This window comes from Jaculus jaculus, chromosome 17 (genome assembly GCF_020740685.1).
Source record: "Jaculus jaculus isolate mJacJac1 chromosome 17, mJacJac1.mat.Y.cur, whole genome shotgun sequence".
Classification (NCBI taxonomy): Eukaryota; Metazoa; Chordata; class Mammalia; order Rodentia; family Dipodidae; genus Jaculus; species Jaculus jaculus.
This window is the reverse complement of record NC_059118.1, coordinates 602492-623700: the sequence shown is the minus strand read 5'-3', so window position 1 is coordinate 623700 and position 21209 is coordinate 602492. Positions and strand designations below refer to the sequence as shown.

The 21209-nt window shown below is 39.7% G+C and overlaps 1 protein-coding gene across 2 annotated transcripts in view; it reads left to right on the top strand.

Annotated features, from left to right (window-relative positions):
- Sacm1l (SAC1 like phosphatidylinositide phosphatase) overlaps positions 1-20345 on the top strand; it is a 75905-nt gene extending 55560 nt beyond the window's left edge. For both annotated transcript variants that reach the window (XM_004662140.2, XM_045136534.1), the window contains 7 exons: positions 1732-1870; positions 9781-9850; positions 9989-10061; positions 11789-11882; positions 11993-12085; positions 13044-13101; positions 18574-20345. In XM_004662140.2, the coding sequence (XP_004662197.1) occupies positions 1732-1870; positions 9781-9850; positions 9989-10061; positions 11789-11882; positions 11993-12085; positions 13044-13101; positions 18574-18710 (664 nt within the window). In that variant the 3' untranslated portion in view covers positions 18711-20345. The remainder of the gene's footprint in view (positions 1-1731; positions 1871-9780; positions 9851-9988; positions 10062-11788; positions 11883-11992; positions 12086-13043; positions 13102-18573) is intronic.
- Positions 20346-21209: the final 864 nt, after the last annotated feature.

Sequence of the window (21209 nt, the reverse complement as noted above, 5' to 3'; positions counted from 1 at the left end):
CTGAGTGCTGGGATTAAAGGTGTGCACCACCTCGCCCAGCTTGATGCTCCTCTGTCGTGGGTATTGCCTCATTAAAATATTAAAGCAACCTAATGGTGATACTGTCACCTCCACTTTGTGGATGAAAAACTCTGTTATTTAAAGTTGTACAGCTGCCAAGGTTTTGTTGTTTGAAGCCAGAGCCCGTGTTCTTATCACACTGACGGTTCTGATTTCACAGGTTATTTGAGGAGCTTGTGAAAACTAAGACACAGGAGCTGGTCACCATGGCTGGCTGCAGTGCAGACATTTGAGGGACAGGGGGACTGATTTTTTTGAAAATAATACTTTCTCTGTGTTGTACTATTACATGTGTTACTATTGTAGACCGCTTCACATTGCTGGGATAACATCCAAACCAGACACAGTTTGTTTATTTATTTATTGAAAGAGAAAAAGAGGCAGGGACAGAAAGAGAATGGGCATGCTAGGACCTCCACCTGCTGCAAACAAACTCCAGATGCATGTGCTCTTTGTGCATCTGGCTTACATGGGTCCTAGGTAATTGAACTTGGGTTCTTTGGCTTTACAGGCAAGTTCCTTAACTGCTAAGCCATCTCCAGCCAAGGGATTTATTTTAAGCTTTTACAGATCTAGGGAAGAAGTTCCATCAATGGTGGAAGAAGCTGCTTCCATACAGCCTAGCCAAGAGGAACAACCATACAACCCATAAAAATCAAAAGCAGCAAGTACCAATGGGCAGCCAGCAGCAGGGAACCTGCCAAAGCTCAGACTGCTCAGCATACCTTTGGGTTGAAATTCAAATGCCTTTCCAAACATACCTTAGGGTTGGACCCCAGATATACCCCCAGTGACACCTCCTCCATCCAGGTAGCTGGAGACCCATGTTACAAGCTTTTTTTTTTTTTTTTTAAAAGCAGGATAACAGCTAAACAAGCTTTAATAAAACACCTGAGTCTATGGGGAACATATATTCAAACTATCACAGTTACCCATTTCTCTCTCTCTCTCTGTCTGTTGATATTTGTAGTATATGCAGCACATGTGTATGCGTGTACACACATAGACCCTGCATGTATGGAGGTCAGAGAGGAATGTTGGGTGTCCTCTATAATCTGCTTGTTTTCTTAAGATAAAACCCCTCACTGAACCTGGAGCTGCTGTTCTTTAGGTCAGACTGGTTGACCAGTGAGCCTCAGTGATTCTTCTGTCTCTCTCCACCCCCAGAATTGGAATTACAGATGTGTGAGGCTATGCCCAACTCTTTTACATGGATGCTGGGGGTTGAACTCAGGCCCTCATAATCCTCATGCATACACAGCTAGTACTTGTACCCACTGGGCCATCTCCCCAGCCCAGAAATTTTAATTTTAACAAGCCACCCAGGAGATTCTCATAGGGGTATGCAGAGACCATAAATACCTGATATGTAAGAATGTGTTTGGAATAGTTCTTTAAAGTGACCTTTGGAACCAAGAGTAATCTCCATGGCCATCTTTATAGCACTCCCTTCTTTTCATGTGATGACCTCCGATCCAGCTGTGTTTTATATAGGGGTTGTGGTGCTTAACCCACTCAAACTTCCATTTGATCTAGAATAATGAAATACTCCTGACTCCTCATAATTCATAGATTATAGTAGTGTCACTGAACATACAACCATGTTCTAAGAGCTGTGTAACTATGTTAAATATCCTTTGGTATAAGAGTGTTTATACAAATGTGTTTTAGTTATTTTCTAGTAGACTCTGCTGGCAAGGTGGTGACAAACCAGGAAGGTGTGTTCCGCAGCAATTGCATGGATTGTCTAGATAGAACGAATGTGATCCAGAGTTTATTAGCTCGACGCTCGCTTCAGGTCCAGCTTCAGGTAAAAATAATTTTTCTTTTATTGAAAAACAATAAAGTAAAATTGTAAAGAATCTTCACCTTTGAAAACCAGTAAAAAGCCAGGTGTGATGGTGCACGCCTTTAATCCCAGCATTTAGGAGGCCAAGGAGCTAGAGACTACATAGTGAATTCAAGGTCATCCTAGGCTAGAGTGATACCTTATCTCAAAACAAAACAAAATAAATCCCCAGGTGTGGTGGCACATGCTTTAATCCCAGCAGAGGTAGGAGGATCATTGTGAGTTGCCCTAAGACTACATAGTAAATTAGAGGTCATTCTAGGCTAGAGTGAAACCCTACCTCGGGAAAAAAAAAAAAATGGGGAGAGCTGGAGAGATGGCTTAGCAGTTAGGGCACTTGCCTGCAAAGCCTAAGGACCCAGATTCAATTCCCCAGTACCCACGTAAGACTGCTGCACAAAGAGGCACATGTATCTGGAGTTCATTTGCAGTAGTTGGAGGCTGTCCATATGCCCTTTTTCTCTCTCTGTCTCTATGAAATAAAATATTCTTTAAAATTAAAAAAAAAAATTCATTGTCCCTACCCTGATCTAACTTAATATTTTATGTCTTGCCATTGTTGGTATACATATTTTCTGTGACCAAGGCCAGAGTATATATTCAATTTTTCTTTTTTTTAATTATTTTTATTCATATATTTGAGAGAGTTAGAGAGAGAGGGACAGATAGAGAATGGACTTGCCAGAGCATCCAGCCACTGCAAATGAACTCCAGACACATGCACCGTTTTGTGTGTCCAGCTTACATGGGTCTTGAGGAATCAAACCTAGGTCCTTTGGCTTTGCAGGCAAGTGCCTTAACCACTAAGCCATCCCTCCAGCCCTGTATGCATATTTTCATTTTACCATTTTATTTTAGCATTTATGTAACCTTAGTTTTTTGTTTGTTTGTTTTGTTTTTATTTATTTGAGAGAGACAGACAAGCAGGCAGAGAGAGAGAGAGAGAGAGAGAATGGGCACACCATGGCATCTAGCCACTGCAGACAAATTCCACATGCATGCACCTCTTTGTGCATATGGCTTACATGGGTACTGGGGATTCGAGCCTCGAACTGGGGTCCTTAGGCTTCACAGGCAAGCGCTTAACTGCTAAACCATCTTTCTAACCCTGTAACCATAGCTTAAAATTTTTTAAAAATTTATTTGTAAGCATATAGTGAGTAAGGGCAACCCAAGGCCTTTCCACTGCACACAAACTCCAGATACATGTGGCCCTTTGAACATCTAGATTTATGTAGGTACTAGGGAATTGAACCTGGGCTGCTAGGCTTTGCAAGCAAGCACTTTTAGCTATTGTGTCATTTTCCCATAGTTATTTATTTATTTATTTTGCTGGTAGAGTCGTTAAGGTCCTTTATGTATAGAATCATGTCTTCTGCAAATAATGATAATTTGATCTCTTCCTTTGAAATTTGTATCCCTTTTATGTGCACCTCTTGCCTTATTGCTATGGCTAAGACTTCCAGTACTGTATTAAATAAAAGTGGGGACAGTGGGCACCCTTGTTCCTGATTTTAGTGGAAAAGCTTCCAGTTTTACCCCATTTAGTAATATGTTGGCTGTAGGCTTGTCATAAATAGCCTTTATTATATTGAGATATGTTCCTTCTAGTCCCAGTTTCTGTAGGACTTTTATTGTGAAGGGATGTTGGATTTTGTCAAATGCTTTTTCTGCGTCTAATGAAATGATCATGTGATTTTTGTCCTTCAGTCCATATATATAATGCATTAACATTTATTGATTTGTGTATGTTGAACCATCTCTGCATCTCTGGGATAAAGCCTACGTGGTCGGGGTGAATGATCTTTCTGATATATTCTTGTATTCTGTTTGCCAGTATTTTGTTGAGAAGTTTTGTATCTATGCTCATGAGGGAGATTGGTCTGTAATTTTCCTTTTTTGTCCTATCTTTGCCTGGTTTTGGTATAAGGGTGATACTGGCTTTGTAGAAGGAGTTTGATAGTATTCCTTTTTTTTTTTTTTTTTTTTTTTTTTTGGATTTTATGGAAAAGCTTAAGAAGCAGTGGTGTTACTTTTTCCCTGAAGGTCTGGTAAATTTCACCAGTGAATCCATCTGGGCCTGGACTTTTTTTAGTTGAGAGAGATTTTTTGATAACTGCTTGGCTCTCTATACTTGTTATAGGTCTATTTAAGTGATTAACCTCATCTTGATTTAATTTAGGTAGGGCATATAAATGAAGGAAATCATCAATTTCTTTCAGATTTTCATACTTTGTGGAGTATATGTTTTTATAGTATGTCCCTATGATTTTTTGAATTTCTCTGCTATCTGTTGTGATTTTGCCTTTTTCATCTCTAATTTTATTAATTTGTGTCTCTTCTCTCTTTCTTTTGGTCAGATTTGCTAAGTGCTTATCAATCTTGTTTATCCTTTCAAAGAACCAACTCTTTGTTTCATTGATTCTTTGGATTGTTTTTTGGTTTCTATTTCACTAATTTCTGCCCTAATATTTATTATTTCTTCCTGTGTACTGATTTTCAGTTTGCCTTGTTCTTCTTTTTCAAAGGCTTTAAGGTGAAGCATTAGGTCATTGCAACCTTTCTAATTTCTTAATATAGGCACTTAAAGCTACAAATTTACCTCTTAGAACTGCCTTCATTATGTCCCAAAGGTTTTGCTATGTTGTGTTCTCATTATCATTTGACTGTGAAATTTTTTATCTCCTTCTTGATTTCTTCATTGGCCCATTCATCATTTAGTAGTGTATTATTTAGTTTCCATGATTTTGTGTATGCTGTATAGGTTTTCCTGCTATTGATTTGTAGTTTGATTCCATTGAGGTCAGATAGAATGCAAGGAATTACTTGTTTTCCTGCATTTGTTAATATTTGCTTTGTATCCTAATGTAATATGTGGTCTATTATAGAGAATGTTCCATCTGCTGCTGAAAAGAATGTGTATTCTGCAGCATTTGGGTGAAATGTCCTGTATATATCTGTTAGGTCCATTTGTTCTATGACCTCATTTAATCCAGACTCTCTGTGTTTATTTTTAGCTGGGATGACCTGTCAATTGATGAGAGTGGGGTGTTAAAGTCATCCACCACCACTGTGTTTGGTGTTATCTGTGACCTTAGTTCTAATAGTGTTTGTTTGATGAATTTGGGAGCCCCCATGTTAGGTGCATATATGTTTAGGATTGTAATGTCCTCCTGTTGAAGTGTGCCCTTTATCAATATAAAGTGACCTTCCTTATCTTTCTTGACTAACATTGGACTGAAGTCTACCTTGTCAGATATTAGGATAGCAACCCCAGCTTGTTTTCTAGGCCCATTTGATTGAAACACCATCTTCCAACCTTTCACCCTAAGATAACGTCTATCCTTTGTAGAAAGGTGAGTTTCTTGGAGACAACAAATTGTAGGATCCTGATTTTTAACCCAGTCTGCAAACCTATGTCTTTTGGTTGGGGCATTGAGGCCGTGGATATTAAGAGAGATTATTGAAAGGCGTATATCTATTTTTGCCTTTTTTTTGGTAGTTCTCCTGTTTTACCTTTGCTGTCTTGTGTTAACTAGTATTTGAGTATGGTTTGTTTTTTCCAGGTTCCTTATATGTATGCTTTTCTGTCTCTTCAGCATGGAGGATTCTTTCAAGTATTTTCTGTAGAGCTGGTTTTGTCTTCAAATATTCTTTAGCCTGCTTTTGTTGTGGAATGTGCTTATTTCTCCATCTATTTGAATGGATAGCTTTGCAAGAAAAAGTAATCTTGGTTGACAGTTGTTATCTTTCAGAACTTGGAATACATCACTCCAAACCCTTCTGGTTTTTATAGTTTGTGTTGAGTAATCTGCTGTGATCCTGATGGGCTTGCCTTTGTAGGTAACTTGATTTTTCTCTCTAACTGCTTTCAATATTTTTTCTTTGATTTTTGTGTTTAGTAGTTTAATTATAATATGGCAAGGAGAGGTTCTTTCCAGGTTTTGTTTGGTTGGTGTTCTAAAGGATTCCTGTATCCACATTGGCACCTCTTTCCCAATTTGGGGAAAGTTCTGTTCTATGATTTTGTTGAAGATGCCTACTACACCTTTGGAGTGAAATTCTTCTCCTTCTACTATACCCTGAATTCTTATGCTTGATCTTTTTAATTTTTTTTTATTTATTTATTTGAGAGCAACACAGAGAGAAAGAGGCATAGAGAGAGAGAGAGAATGGGTGCGCCAGGGCCTCCAGCCACTGCAAACGAACTCCAGACGCGTGCGCCCCCTTGTGCATCTGGCTAACGTGGGTCCTGGGGAATTGAGCCTTGAACCAGGGTCCTTAGGCTTCACAGGCAAGCGCTTAACTGCTAAGCCATCTCTCCAGCCCCTGCTTGATCTTTTTATAGTGTCCCGAATATCTTGAAATTCCCATTCGTACTTTCCTATTAGTTTGTCCTTCTTTTTGTTGGACTGTATTAGATCTGCCACCTGGGCTTCTAGCTTAGATATTTTTTTTTTTAAATTTTTTAATTTATTTGTTTGAGAGCGACAGACACAGAGAGAAAGACAGATAGAGGGAGAGAGAGAGAATGGGCGCGCCAGGGCTTCCAGCCTCTGCAAATGAACTCCAGACGCGTGCGCCCCCTTGTGCATCTGGCTAACGTGGGACCTGGGGAACGAGCCTCGAACCGGGGGTCCTTAGGCTTCATAGGCAAGCGCTTAACCGCTAAGCCATCTCTCCAGCCCTAGCTTAGATATTTTATCCTCTCCTTCATCCATTCTACTGGTGAGATTTTCTACAGAGTTTTTTTTACTTCATTAACTGTGTTCTTCATTGGTAGTAATTCTGACTGGTTTTTCTTTATTATTTCTATTTCCTTATTTATGTCTTATGTTGACCTCTTTATTTCATTAAATTGGTGTCCTGTGTCTTCTTTGAGTCCGTTGATATCTTCTTTTATTTCTTTGGTTTCTTCTTTGATTTCTTTGAGCATATTTATAATCATTCCTTTGAAGTCTTTCTCAGGCATTTCCTCTAACTCATTCTCACTGGAGGTCATTTCTGATGCACTAATACTTTTTGCTGAATTTATATTGTCTTGATTTTTGGTGTGTATTGTGTTATAATGTATATATTTTGCTTGGATTTTTTTAATGCTTGGATTTTCTAGTTAGCTGCAGTATTATTAGATGTATCGATCAATCTGATGTTATATATCTTCAGGTTTGGAGTTAAGTTACCAGTTGTGGCTCTTAAGATTCTCAGAGTATCTACAAAAGTGACCCTTGATTGGGTTAGGCTGCTATGAGAGTATTTAAAAGGCTGAGTGGAACTAAATAATTAATAGTAATAATCTAAAATTTAATCAATGTACACTTTCAATGAAAAGCAGCACAGAGTATTTATACAAGAGTAGGTATTATGACAACCAGATCCTCTAACTGTTCCTTAGGGTATGTGGTGCCTCATACCCTTAATCTTATCAACTAGGAGATTTAGGTTTCTGGTCTGTTGAGGCTTCCAAGTCAGCTTGTGACCAAGTGAGACCCTTCCTTAACAAACAACAGAGGAGGATACAAAGCCACTATAAATCAGGAAGCAACAAATAATAAGCCCAGAATATAGCTTATTTAAGAAAGATAATTATATGTTAAATCTGAACATCCATCAGATTTAACATATAATTATCCTGATACAGAAGGTGCAATTAGCACTTCTGGTTCAGGCCTATATATGTACCAGGTTTATTAGGTGGGTACTGACCTGGTGTAATCCCAGTTACCTTTTGGGATGGTTTTGGTCTCAGTTATGCTGCACTCCTGCTTGGATCCCTCTTTGGTGCACTGTGGGTTCAAGTAGGCTGGCTGTGTCCTTGGATCACTTCTGTTTGCGCTGGTGCTGGGTGCTATGATCTCCTTTCCGCTGGTTTTTGGTGCTTGCACTGGCGGTGGTGGAGGGGAGGCTGTGGATAGTAGCTCTAGTTCTCTTGCTGGTCCACGTGTCCTCTAGCTTGTGATCTGCTCCTCCATTGTTCACTGCAGTTCTCCTTTCACATTTCTTGAGTTTGTGAAGAGCTCTGGTGTGAGTGGACAATCCCCTCACCAGGCTTTTCCTGTGGCTTATGCTGAGCCTTGCAGCTGTGGCCCCGCTGAACCTGGTGCTGCTGTTAGTGGAGCCGCTTCTGCCTGCCTATGTTGGCTCTGGATGCTCTGTATCTCTCCTACTTCTCTGCTGCCGTTTTACTTTCTTATACACCTCACTTTTTAGTAGAACAGTGTATTTTGCTGGATTTTTTTTTTTTTTTTTGCCTTTTTTCCCCTAGGCTGTTTTGGAGTGGTTCCTACACCGCCATCTTAACTGGAAGTCTATTTGTTTATAATATATTTTATTTTTTTGAGAGGTGGGGGTGGGAGAGAGAGAGAGAGAATGGGTGCACCAGGGCATCCAGCCACTGCAAATGAACTACAGATACACGTGCCCTTTTTGTGCATCTGGTTTATGTGCGTCCTGGAGAATCAAACTGGGATCCTTTGGCTTTGCAGGCAAATGCCTTAACTGCTAAGCCATCCCCCCAGCCCTTCCCATAGTTTTAATAGTGTATTAGCTATAGTTTACTAAGCCAGGTATGTTAATACTTTTTGAGTTTTGAAACCATACTGTGGAAAATGTTTGTTTCTAATATTAACTTGAATTATTTCCTTTGGGTTAATTCCTAGAAGGGGAACTACTAGATTAAAAAGAATAAAAACATTACTTTCAAGCCAGGTGTGGTGGTACACAACTTTAATCTAGCACTTGATAGGCAGAGGTAGGAAGATTGCAATGAGTTGGAGGTCAGCTACAAAGTGAATTCCAGGTCAACCTGGACTACAGCAAGACTATACCTTGGGGGAAAAAAAATTACTTTCCAGAGGGTCATACCTGTTTATGTTGTTGTCAGCAATTAATAAGTGAATCTGTTTCATTGAACTCTTGGCTCTGCTAGATATGTTTTCTTTTGCATCTATTTGTGGTAAGGAGTATTAGCTCCTAGTTTAACATGTTTCTAAGACAACTTTGTTTTACCATTAAGACTGTGCTAGTGAGAAAAATTAGAAAAATAAGTACCTTCTTCTGATGTGTAATTCAGTTTAAAATATAAAAAGCCCAGATTTCTAAATCACATTGGCATTGCTATGAAGGACAAAATAAATTCCAAGTGGCTTCCTGCCTAAATAATTAATAAACATTCAGCTTTATTTGTGACAGTTTTATGATACCCAAGAGGGAATTAAGCATTCATTCATCTTCTTTAGAATAAGTTGTTCTTGATTCCTAAAATAACCTATGCCAAAGGGAGTGATTTCTATTTGAGCAGTCTCTAGTTTTCTTGCCAATCATTGAAGATACTTCAGATACTTTTTCAGTAGAAATAATGTTGGGGGTGGTTTGGTTCCATGGCTGATTAAGTAAAGCCTGCTGAAGTTGGTTCTATAATCTAAATTGAACACCTGCTAAATACAGTATTATGACACCTAATGACCTTTGGAGTATCTGTGGGCAGGAGCCTTTTGGACAGCCTTGTCACCTTTTGTGGGGACTCTGAAGTTGTGCTGTTATTTCCTCAGGATGGTGAATAGTGAGAAGGGCAGAGGAAGCTTAGGGATTGGGGAGGAAGTAGCAGCTCAGATCCCAGCTTTCACTCCTGTTCCTTTTCCTGAGTGCTGGGGTGTTCTGCTCTTGACCCTCTGATGCTTGATTATTTGGGGCACAGGAGCCCCCTGCAGTTTGCCCTGGGTAGCAAGGGCTTTGGTGATCTGGGGCACATCTGTGTTCTGCACACAGCACAAAAGGAGCCATTTGAGAGGATTTGATGATAGTGCCTTTTCTTCTGAGTCATTTCTACGAAAGTCTACTGCACATGAATATGGGTGTGCTTCTTATTCTAGAGACTAGGAGTTTTGCATGTGGGACAGAAGCTTGAAGAACAAGATGAATTTGAGAAGATGTACAAAAATGGTAGGTAATTTCTTTAATGGGGCAAAGTTGTTCAAATTTTGAAATTAATATTTTGGATTTAGAACTTTGTCATTTTTATCATCATCAGCTATGTTTTGTTTTATTGTTTTTTTGTTGGTTTGTTTGTTTGTTTCACAGCTTGGGCTGACAATGCAAATGCTTGTGCCAAACAATATGCCGGAACTGGTGCCTTGAAGACAGACTTTACCAGGCAAGCTACAATTTAAATTGCATTTGACACCAATGGCTTTCTGCATTCCTGGGCTCAGCTTTTAGGGAACAACTTTGCATGCCAATCCACCAGCATTTGGGGCTGTCGCATCAGGACTTCTGGAAGATGAAGCTCAGGCACTGGTTGTTCTGATTGTTCAGGGAGGGTTGAGGGCTCTGCAGTGCTCAGGCCTCATGATGCATGGTGCATCCAAATCACCAGTCTGATCAGGTCTAGGTTGTTTTATTATTGTTATTATTTATTTATTTATTTGAAAGTGACAGAGAAAGAGGCAGAGAGAGAGAGAGAGAATGGGCATGCCAGGGCCTCCAGCCACTGCAAATGAACTCCAGACGCGTGCACCCCTTGTGCAGCTTGCTAACATGGGTCCTGGGGAATCTAGCCTTGAACCGGGGTCCTTAGGCTTCACAGGCAAGCGTTTAGCGGCTAAGCCATCTCTCCAGCCCTAGGTTATGCTTTTAAGCTACACCTCCGAAGTGCTCCCAGGTGGTAATCCTTCTCATTTCATTTGCTCTATGTGCCCTTGGGTCTTTCTCTGCTACACTGTATAGAAGCAAATATGATTCCTAGTTTTATACCACTGAGCTCAGCTGGACTGAGCTTCTTTTCATATTTCTTGTCTTTGCAGCTAGAGCTGAATGTTTTTCTTTCTTGTGCCTGCTTTGAAAATGCTTTAGAAAAAAAAAATACAGTTTACCCTCCCTCTTAATCTGTAGGTTTTATATACATAGAACCAGCCAACCACAAATCAAAAATCGTTAGGGAAAAATAATACTGAGCATATGTACACTTTTTCTTTGTCATTATTTCCTCAACAATATAGGATAACCACTATTTACCTAACATATTGTATTTGGTATTATAAGTAATCTGGAAAGGGTAAGAGAGGATATGAATAGTTTGTATGGAAATACTATACCATTTTATATAAGGAACTTGAACTTTCCATTTGCATACTGGTATCTGGATTACAATGCACATTTCTTGGACTTGCGAGTGATTTCCTTTGTGAAGTATCTCTGTATTTTCAAGGATTTTTTTTTTTTTGGTTTTTCGAGGTAGGGTCTCACTCTAGCCCAGGCTGACCTGGAATTCACTATGTAGTTTCAGGGTGGCCTTGAACTCACAGCAATCCTCCTATCAAGGATGATTTTTTAAACCATCTTCTCAACTCACTTTTTTTTTTTTTTTTTTTTTGAGGTAGGGTCTCACTTTAGCCCAGGATAACCTGAATTCACTCTGTATTCTCAGGCTGGCCTTGAACTCACAGCAGTCTTCCTGCCTCTGCCTCTGTAATACTGGGATTAAAGGCATGTAATTTTTTCCGAGGTAGGGTCTCACTCTAGCCCAGGCTGACCTAGAATTCACTATGTAATTTCAGGGTGGCTTTGAACTCACGACAATCCTACCTCTGCCTCCCTAGTGCTGGGATTAAAGGTGTGCGCCACCACGCCCAGCTAAATAAAAATAAAATATTAAAAACCTTTAATGCTGCTTTGTGCATCTGGTTTATGTGGGTTGTGGAGAATCAAACCTGGGTCCTTAGGCTTCACAGGCAAGTGCTTTAACCACTAAGCCTCCCTCCAGCCTCTCAACTCACTTCTTCAACAAATACATATTATTCATAAAGCAGTGTGCACATTTAAATATTTATTTATTTAGAGTTTAGTGTGATTATAATTTGAAACTGATCCTATTTTAACTAGAACTGGGAAGAGAACTCATTTGGGACTTATAATGGATGGCTGGAACTCACTATTGCGTTATTACAAGAATAACTTCTCTGATGGATTTAGACAAGTAAGTTTGTATTTGTTGCATTTTTGGTCATTGATTGTTGTCTTTGCATCATCCCTCAATGTTACCAGATCAGGTTTGGGAAGTTAATAATTTTCTTCTTTCTGTTTTAGGATTCCATAGACTTATTTCTTGGAAACTATTCAGTGGATGAATTAGAAGCACATAGTCCTTTAAGTGTTCCAAGGGACTGGAAATTCCTGGCTGTAAGAAACTGTTTTATGTTTTTCAAGGTTGAAAGCACAAAGGTGTTGATGGTGCCTACTGCCCTTGATTGAAAACATTAGGTGCTGTTGTAAATGGAATATAAATATTTAAGTTTCTCCAAAGAGAGAGCAGGGCACAGAAGAAATTACTTAGCATTTGTTTTCTCTCCTGACCCTCTCCTGTACATACTTCCTGTGTGAGAACGCATAAGGTCTGGAGGAGTCCTCATCTCAGGAAGACTTTAATCGTCATAATCAGGGAATTACTGAGACAGTTGTAGCACAGACAGCAAAGAATGTCTTTCTTGATACTTTGCTTTTTCTGTTTTTAAGATTTTGTAGCCTCTCTGGGTCTCATGCCACTTAGCAAAGTACCTTGGAATAGAAGGAGGCCTAGTGTCTTGAGTGCTAACTTAGGTGACCTCCTCCTACTCAGCATTCCCTTGGATCTTTTTTGTTTGTTTGTTTTGTTTTGTTTTGTTTTTCAGGCTAGGGCCTTGCTGTAGCCCAGGCTGATCTGGAATTCAGTATGTAATCTCAGGGTGGCCTGGAACTCCCAAGTGCTGGGATTAAAGGCATGTACCACCATGCCTGGCTCTCCTTAGATCTTACAATTTAGCCAATCTGAAGACTTAAGTTGTTGAACCCATGAATAATGGTGTTTGTAAGGAAAAAAAATCTGTAATGCTGGGAATGATTGCACATGCCTTTAATTCTAACACTTGGTAACTGAGATAGGAGGATTTCTATGAGTTCCAGGCCAGCCTGGAGTTAAAGAGTGAGTTTCAGGTCAGCCTGAGCTAGAATGAGACTCTGCCTCAGAAAAAGGGAAAAAAAAAAAAAAAGTGTATTACCTTGTAGAAGTTTTAGTCTTTTCTTGAATAGAGTGGACACTACTGATTTTGCAGCCACTGATTGTTATTCCTAAATTGGTATCTCTTTCAATTATCTTTTGCAGTTGCCTATTATTATGGTTGTTGCCTTTTCAATGTGCATTATCTGTTTGCTTATGGCTGGTAAGTCTGCTCTCATTTCATATTCTTTATTTCTTAGAATGTTGAACTTGTACAACTTGACTTTTTAAAGTTTTTTTAAATATTACTATTATTTTATTTATTTATTTCATAGAAAAAGAGGCAGATAGAGAATGGGCACTCAGGGACTCCCGCCAGTGCAAATGTGGGTCCTGGGGAGTTGAACCCGTGTCCTTTAGCTTTGCAGGCGAACACCTTAACCATTAACCCATCTGTTCAGCTTACAGCTTGAGTTTTTGAGTCCACTCAGCACTTGATGTTTGCCTATTAAATTGATGACACTGTAGTAGATGGAAGAAATATATAGGACTTTAATAATTGGGTTTTGTTTATTAGTTTGTGTAGTGCTAGGCAAGTGCTCTGCCATTTGGATAGCCCTCCAACTCCTGTATTTGTCTTCATATATATATATATATATTTTTTTTAATTTATTTATTAGAGAGAAATAGAGAATGTATGCAGCAGGGCCCTTTAGTCACTGCAGACAAACTCCAGACACATATGCCACTTTGTGCCTCTGGCTATACATGGGTACTGGGGAATTGAACCTGGGTCTTTTGGCTTTGCAGGCAGGTACCTTCACCGCTAAGCCATCTCTCCAGCCCTAAAATATTTTTTGTTTATTTACATGTTGGGGTGCCAGTTGTACCAAGGTCTCTCTTGTGACTGCAAATGAACGTCAGGTGCTAACACACTTTTTGGTGCATCTTTTTGCATCTGGCCTTATTTGGGCACTGGGCAGTTGAACTTTGGTTACTGATCTTTGCAGGCAGAAGCCTTAAACCACTGAGCCATCTCCCCAGCCCATTTTCTTTCTTTCTTTCTTCCTTTCCTTCTTTCCTTCTTTCTTTCTTTCTTTCTTTCTTTCTTTCTTTCTTTCTTTCTTTCCTTCTTTCCTTCTTTCTTTCTTTCTTTCTTTCTTTCTTTCTTTCTTTCTTTCTTTATTTATTTATTTATTTGGTTTTTGTTTCGTTTTTAATCTGACATTATTGTATTTATCTATTTAGTTTTTTAATTAATTTTTTTACAAAAAGGTTAAGCACTTAGACCTCTTCTCCCATACCCCAGTTCTAGCTAGGGTCTTTGGTGGGATTATTGGTATTTATTGTGGGAACCAAGAGAACTCAGTCTCTGTAGGAATGAAGGTAAAATGGTATCTTAGGCTATTGCCACTCACTCTGAGGCTCTTATAATCTTTCTGTCCCCCTTCCCATAATAGAGATAGTGGACAAGATAGAGATGTGGTTTAGTGTTGCTTTCTCTATGGACTCTTAAAACTTTGATAACATTTTTTTTGTTACCAAAGTAATACATAATAATTACAGAAAATATAGTCAGAAAAAGATGATGAAAATATTATTCTGCTTTCCAGAGATAAACTAACCCCTCTTACTATTTTGATGTTTTAATACATGTGGGATTTTTTCACAAGTGAGACATTTTTGCAATATGCCTTTATCACTGAACAATATGAATATGTGCTTTACTTTTTTTTTTTATGTTTCAAATTTTAGTTTCAAGAAAGGCATTTGGGTTCAGCACTCAAGACATTTGCCCACAAAGCCTGAGGACCTCAGTTCAGTTCCCCAGTATCCATGTAAAGCCAGATGCACAAGGTGGTGCATGTGTCTGAAGTTGATTTGTAGTGGCAGGAGGCCCTGGCATGCCCTTTCTCTCTCTCTCTCTCAAATATGCTTAAAAGGGTCAGGGAAATGGCTTTAGCAGTTAAGGGACTTGCCTGTAAAGCCAAAGGACTCAGGTTCAGTTTCCCAGGACCCACATAAAGCCAGATGCACAAGGTGGTACATGTAATCTGGAGTATGCTGACAGCAACTGGAGGCCCTGGTGCACCCATACCCCCCCCCTTTCAAATAACTAATTTTTTTTTTTTTAAATCTTAGAAAAAAAGTATGGAGGGGTGGAGAGAAGGCCCATCAGTTAAAGGTGCTTGCTTACAAAGCCTGGGAGGCCATTCAAATCCCCAGAAACCGCATAAAGCAAGATGCACAAAGTGGTGCATCATGCATGCATCTGGAGTTTGTTAGCAGTGGCAAGATGCCCTGGCGTGCCCATTCTCTCTCTCCACACCCCTGCTTGCAAATGAATCTATTCTTCTAAAAAGCACTGGGAAGACCCTGGGCTGACTCCTCAGCACTGCAAGACTGTGAACTTGCAAGGCATGTGGGCAGCCTGTCTATGAGGACAGCAAAGGAGGGGCGATGGAGAGTTAGGACAGCAGGGCAGGGCAGAGCAGAAAGCAGCCAGGTTCTTTTGCATTTTATTAACTGCTATAACATAGACCCTAGAGCTCATGCCTTGCCTTGTCTTTCCTCCTCCTACCATGGGGTCAGACCTTTCCAGGAGCCCCTGCCTTTGTCGCCAGCACCCGCTGGAACTCCTGCTGCAGCTGAGCAAGGGTCTCTCTTTGTTGCTCTGACTGCTGTTCAAGGTCCCGAAGCTGGGATTCATATCGTTTAATTTCAGCCGTCATATAGTCCAGCCTCTTCCCCACTGTAGCCCGAGCTTAACCACTAGACCACCAGGGATGTGCTTTACTTTTAATGGCTGTAATTATAGATGTGTATTTAACCAACCACTTATTATTGGATAAATAAAAACAAATAAATATAATTAGACAAATTTAATTAGTATATTGAAGATATTAGTTACTAAATTTAAAAAGATTGAGAATAAAATTGCCTAAGAATCTGAACAGAGAAGCTCTTTGCTGGTTTTCCCCTCTTCTTCCATACCTGCCCTCCCACCTTTTCCCTATGTTATTAAACATTTAAATTGACAAGAATACAGTCTTCATTGTGCAGTGTTACAGGCTTGAGTCTAACTAGGTTGTACTGTACCTGTGAGGTACAGATACTTGGAAGAGTGGCATCTTGCAGTCTAACCTTTGTGTCTGTCTGAACTCCACCATCCTTAGGTCATCTTACAGATGCTCCCTTCCTTCAGGTTCTCTTTATTCCTCCACACAGAAGCCTGTATTTCCATGCAAGCTCTATATTTGTCTTCTAGCACTTTCTTCATTAAGCTTATAAATTGTAGCAATTTACTTTTTGGAGATAGAGTACTTTCTTGATGAACTTGACAGAGCCAGTGTGTGTTTCTCAGTGTAGTAATGGTCTCTGTATACTTGTTCATCCTTTCCATTGGGTTAGCTTTTTTGAGTCAGACTGTGTCTTTCTCATTACTTTGTCTCCTGTGTCTGGCATCTAAGAAGCATCCAGTGTCTGCTGAGTTAGGTGCTTGCATTCCATTACACCTCTTCCTCCCTACTGACCCTGCTCTTCTAGGGGAGGAGGCTCTGGACCATTCATCTCTGCTCCCTTCAGAGTTCAGCACTGTAAATGATCATCACATGAGTAAATGCAGGAATGTTTAGTAGATTGAAGGAGCCAAATAGTAAATATTTTTCTAATTATGAATTGTGTTCTCTGTACCATTTTTTGGGGTGTGTGTGTGTGTATGTGTTTGAGGTAGGGTTTCACTCTAGCTCAGGCTGACCTGGAATTCACTACTTAGTCTCAGGGTGGCCTCGAACTCACAGCCATCCTCCTACCTCAGTCTCCCTAGTGCTGGGATTAAAGGTGTGTGCTACTATGCTTGGCTCTGTGGCACATTCTTTGACCTTAAAATAAAAAGTAAAAATAAGCCAGGTGTGGTGGTGCACGCCTTCAATCCCAGCACTTGGGAGGCAGAGGTAGGTGGATCGCCATGAGTTCAAAGCCACCCTGACACTAGAGTGAATTCTAGGTCAGCCTGGGCTAAAGCGAGACCCTACCTCAAAAAAAAAAAAAAAAAAGTAAAAATCACTGGGCGTAGGCACACACCTTTAATTACCGTGCTTGAGAGGATCACTGTGAGTTTGAGGCCAGCCTGGGACTACATAGCGAATCCCAGGTTAGCTTGTGAATGAGACCTCACCTGGAAAGAGAAAAAAAAAGACCAAAAAACGGTAAAAACGATTTTTAGCTTATAGTAAAAACAGGTTAAGGGCACTGGGATTGCCTATGGCATGACTGTCCTGTGTTAGGTTTGATGGCAGGAAGAAAGAAAACAAAACCTGTCAGCATATGCTGATATCTCAGATGCCAGCAGCTTGTTTTGTTCACTCCCAAGACACTCAACTTAAAAACACTGCTTAGTAAATTCCATTTGCTTAGAGTTATTCCCCTGTCCTGTTTTCTGTGACCACATTTTATTAAAAGAATGTCCATAGGGCAAGAAAGTTTGTATTCTAAGTTAGAGCCCGAGTGAAGTGGAAGATCCCTTGAGATTGCATGTCACACACTGGAAGCACCGTTCTTCGGCTGGGAAGTAGCACAATGGCAGAGCACTTGTCCATTGTGCGTGTGTGAGGACTTATATGCAGTATCTAGCACTGAAATAAAGAAACCCTGCTTTCTTTTATCAGAATTTTAAACATGGAGCTATGAAAATTGTGCAAATTTGAGGATTTTTTGAGTAAGAAGGTATTGGATGCTGTGAATGGCACCCTGTCAGGTGATCTTCGAGGACAGGGGAGTCTGGTTTCCAGCCCTGGCTGTGGTTTTCAAGTAGAGAGACAACAAAGTCAGTACAATCTCTGGCATCTTGGTAGTCTAGAACTAGCTCCTCTCCCTTAAGCTTTCAACCTGCCTAGAGCTACTTAGGGGAAACAAAAACAAAAACAAAAAACAGAATAGGTTTTTACTTATTGGGTGTTGGTAAACTTCATGAACTCAATGAGCAGAATCATGCTATTATTTTTTTAAGTGATGTATATTTTTGTTTGTTTATTTATTTAAGAGAGCAAATGGGCATGCCAGGGCCTCTAGCCACTGCAAATGAACTCCAGACACATGTACCACCATATGCACCTGGCTTACATGTGTTCTGGGGAATTGATCCCGGGTCCTTAGGCTTTGCTGGCAAGGTACCTTAACAGCTAAGCCCATGCTGTTTTTAAAATGTTAATGATTTTATATAGTTGACTTTAACATGCAGTGTCACTGAATGTTTTGTAAGTATATTTTTGTATAGGCATTTTGGTAATAGCTCATCTGTCATAAGATAGAACTATGCATTAAGCTGTTAGCAATAGTCTGGTACTAACTAATAAAGCTTATAATCTTAAAGTTATAATTAGTATCTGTGCAATATAATATGAAAGGGTCAGCAGTGCCCACTTGGCCTCTGAGTCAGTAGCATCAGGAGTGCTGGGAACTTTTAGGAAGGCAGATTCTTGGGGCTAGCAGTTGATAGCTTGTCAAGACCTACAGAGGGTTCTTTTTGGTGCTAACCTAAGTTGGAGGACTGCTGGTGTAAACTTAATCAAGAGGTTCTTATGTTCTTCCTATGGCTATACCAGCAGACTTTATATAAAGATGTGCTATTGAGCTGACAGCTAGATCTCATATCAATGGATGACTTACTTATCAACTTTGTTTTTAATGTCAACAGGTGACACGTGGACAGAAACACTGGCATATGTACTCTTCTGGGGAGTGGCAAGCATTGGGACATTTTTTATTATTCTTTACAATGGAAAAGATTTTGTTGATGCTCCTAGATTGGTCCAGAAAGAAAAGATAGACTGAATTTGTGTTTGTGGAAAGCGGCTTGGCCTGGAGGATTCCATGATGCAGAACTGGAGTCTTTACTGACCCGCTTTCCACATCAGCTTTGTTCAGAAGCACCTCTCACGCTGTGCTGGGTGATTAGAATCTGATGTATTTCTGCCTTGATGGTATCTTTACTATTGGGGATGGCTATATTTATAATATGAAGCGACACTGTAATTGAAATGTTACCTGAATTCAGCTCATGAAACAGAAAGAATCTATTCACCGTCAGCTTAATCAGCTCTTCACAGATAAGTAATATATTTTAAAAAATTTAGCTTCTTTCATTATTTAAAACAGTAAAATTATTTTTCTAGCTTTCATTATCACTATAGAAGCACTCACTGTTAGCAGGCATATTTTTCCATCCATCCTTGGGCTTTTCTTAGATGTTTGATAACAAGATCATTCTGCTATGTTCGTAAAATGTCTCTTGCAGATACCAAGTAGTTTGGTGAGATAGTCTCAGACTTCCCAGCAGGGAAGAAGAGGATGGAGTCTGGAGCTGTGTGAAACTTCCAGTGTCACCTCTTAGCTTCAGTCTGCTTGAGCTGCTGCAGAGCCCCAGCAGTTTGTCTTATGAAACTTCAGATCTACTTTATCTTTTTTTAAAGGTATAAATGAAATCAAAGAATGTAAAGCCTTTCTCTTATGCTAAAGGTCCAAAGCCTCTTTTCAATGACTGCCTCATTGTAGAGAATACAGTAGGCCTGCTGCTTCTTTCTGTACATTAAGGTTTCTTTGATGGTTACTCCTCGAGACTTGCAGGCCTTTGAAAGGGTCTTACTCTAGACTTAATGTTGCACTTGGAGCAACAGCTGCTTCTCTATGCACAGTGCTGTTGCTTTTCACTCTATCAATACGTGTCTGAAATTAAGTGCTTCCAGGTAGTTATAGTTCTCCAAATCAAGGACCAACTTCAACTTTTATTTATGTGCAGAACAAACCTGAAAACTACACTCTTCCAAAGCTGTGCATAGTTGCAATTGTAAGTTGGGTTGTATATTCAAGTTGTAATTATGAGGTTTAGCTATTAGAACAGTATATAAGGTAGTATCATTACCACTATCTTAAAACAATTCAGTTAAACACTGCTACAATATTTCAGTGTTTTGCTTGAAAGTGTTTTTTTCTTATGTTGTCCTTAAGTATTTCTAAAAGCGCCTTTATTTTAACATTACTTTTTTCAACATTACCTTCTATAAACATTAATAAGAGTTGTTGCTTTTAGAAACTCTAAGGGAAACACTAGCCAGGAAAATCCTTTGTAGCTTAAAATCAGTTATTAAAACACACAATAGGGTAAGAAACAGAGCCACCTATTCTTACATGTAAATAGCATAATTTGTTCCAAAGATGAATTCTTGAAGCTTAGCTCACATCTGCTATAATATAGTGTTCAGATGCTTTTGGGCATTTCACAGCACTCACTATCGATGGTTATAGCAAAGACCAAATCTGAACTGCTAATGTGGCTGCTTTGCAAGGAATAGACTAACATTGGTGTGGTAGGTCATAAGTGATTGATTCCAGAGCCCTGAAATGATTTTATTTCTTAATTTGTGTACTGTATGTCCATAAGCAAAAATAAAATGTAATATTCTTTTCTAACTATTGTCAGTGTTATACCTATATTTTGTTGTGAGAGGTGGTTTTTTTTTTCCTTTTATAAATGGGAAAGCAATATTTGATCATTACAGAAAAATTAGGCAGTATGGGCTGGGAAGATGGCTTAGTTGGTAAAGTGTTTGCCATACAAGCACGAGGGCCCAAGTTCAGAACTCCAGTTCCACATAGAAGTGCCAGGCATATTGGTGTGTGCCTGTAATCCCAGAACCTGGAGAGTGAAGACAGGAGAATCCCAGAGGCTTATTGGTGAGTTAATGAGCTCTAGGTTCAGGGCAGGACCCCATCTCAAAAAATAAGGTAGAGGGCTGGAGAGATGGCATAGCGGTTAAGCGCTTGCCTGTGAAGCCTAAGGACCCCGGTTCGAGGCTCGGTTCTCCAGGTCCCACGTTAGCCAGATGCACAAGGGGGCGCACACGTCTGGAGTTTGTTTGCAGTGCTGGAAGCCCTGGCACGCCCATTCTCTCTCTCTCCCTCTATCTGTCTTTCTCTCTATGTCTGTCGCTCTCAAATAAATAAATTAAAAATGAACAAAAAAAAAAATTAAAAAAAATAAAAATAAGGTAGAGAATGATTGAGAAGACACCTGACATCAGCCTCTGCCCTCATGCATACATACACATGTGCAGCTGCAGACGTGTGTGCACACATACATGCCACACAAACATTTACCAGGCATGGTTGTACATGCATGTAACCTAATACCCAGGAAGTGGCGACAGGTGGATTACAAATTGAAGGTCATCTTTGGCTATATAGCAAGTTTAAAACAAGTCTAGGTCCTATAAGACCCAATTTTGGGAGGGAGGGAGGGAGAAAAATGTTTAGCCCCCAAAAAAGTGTCAATGA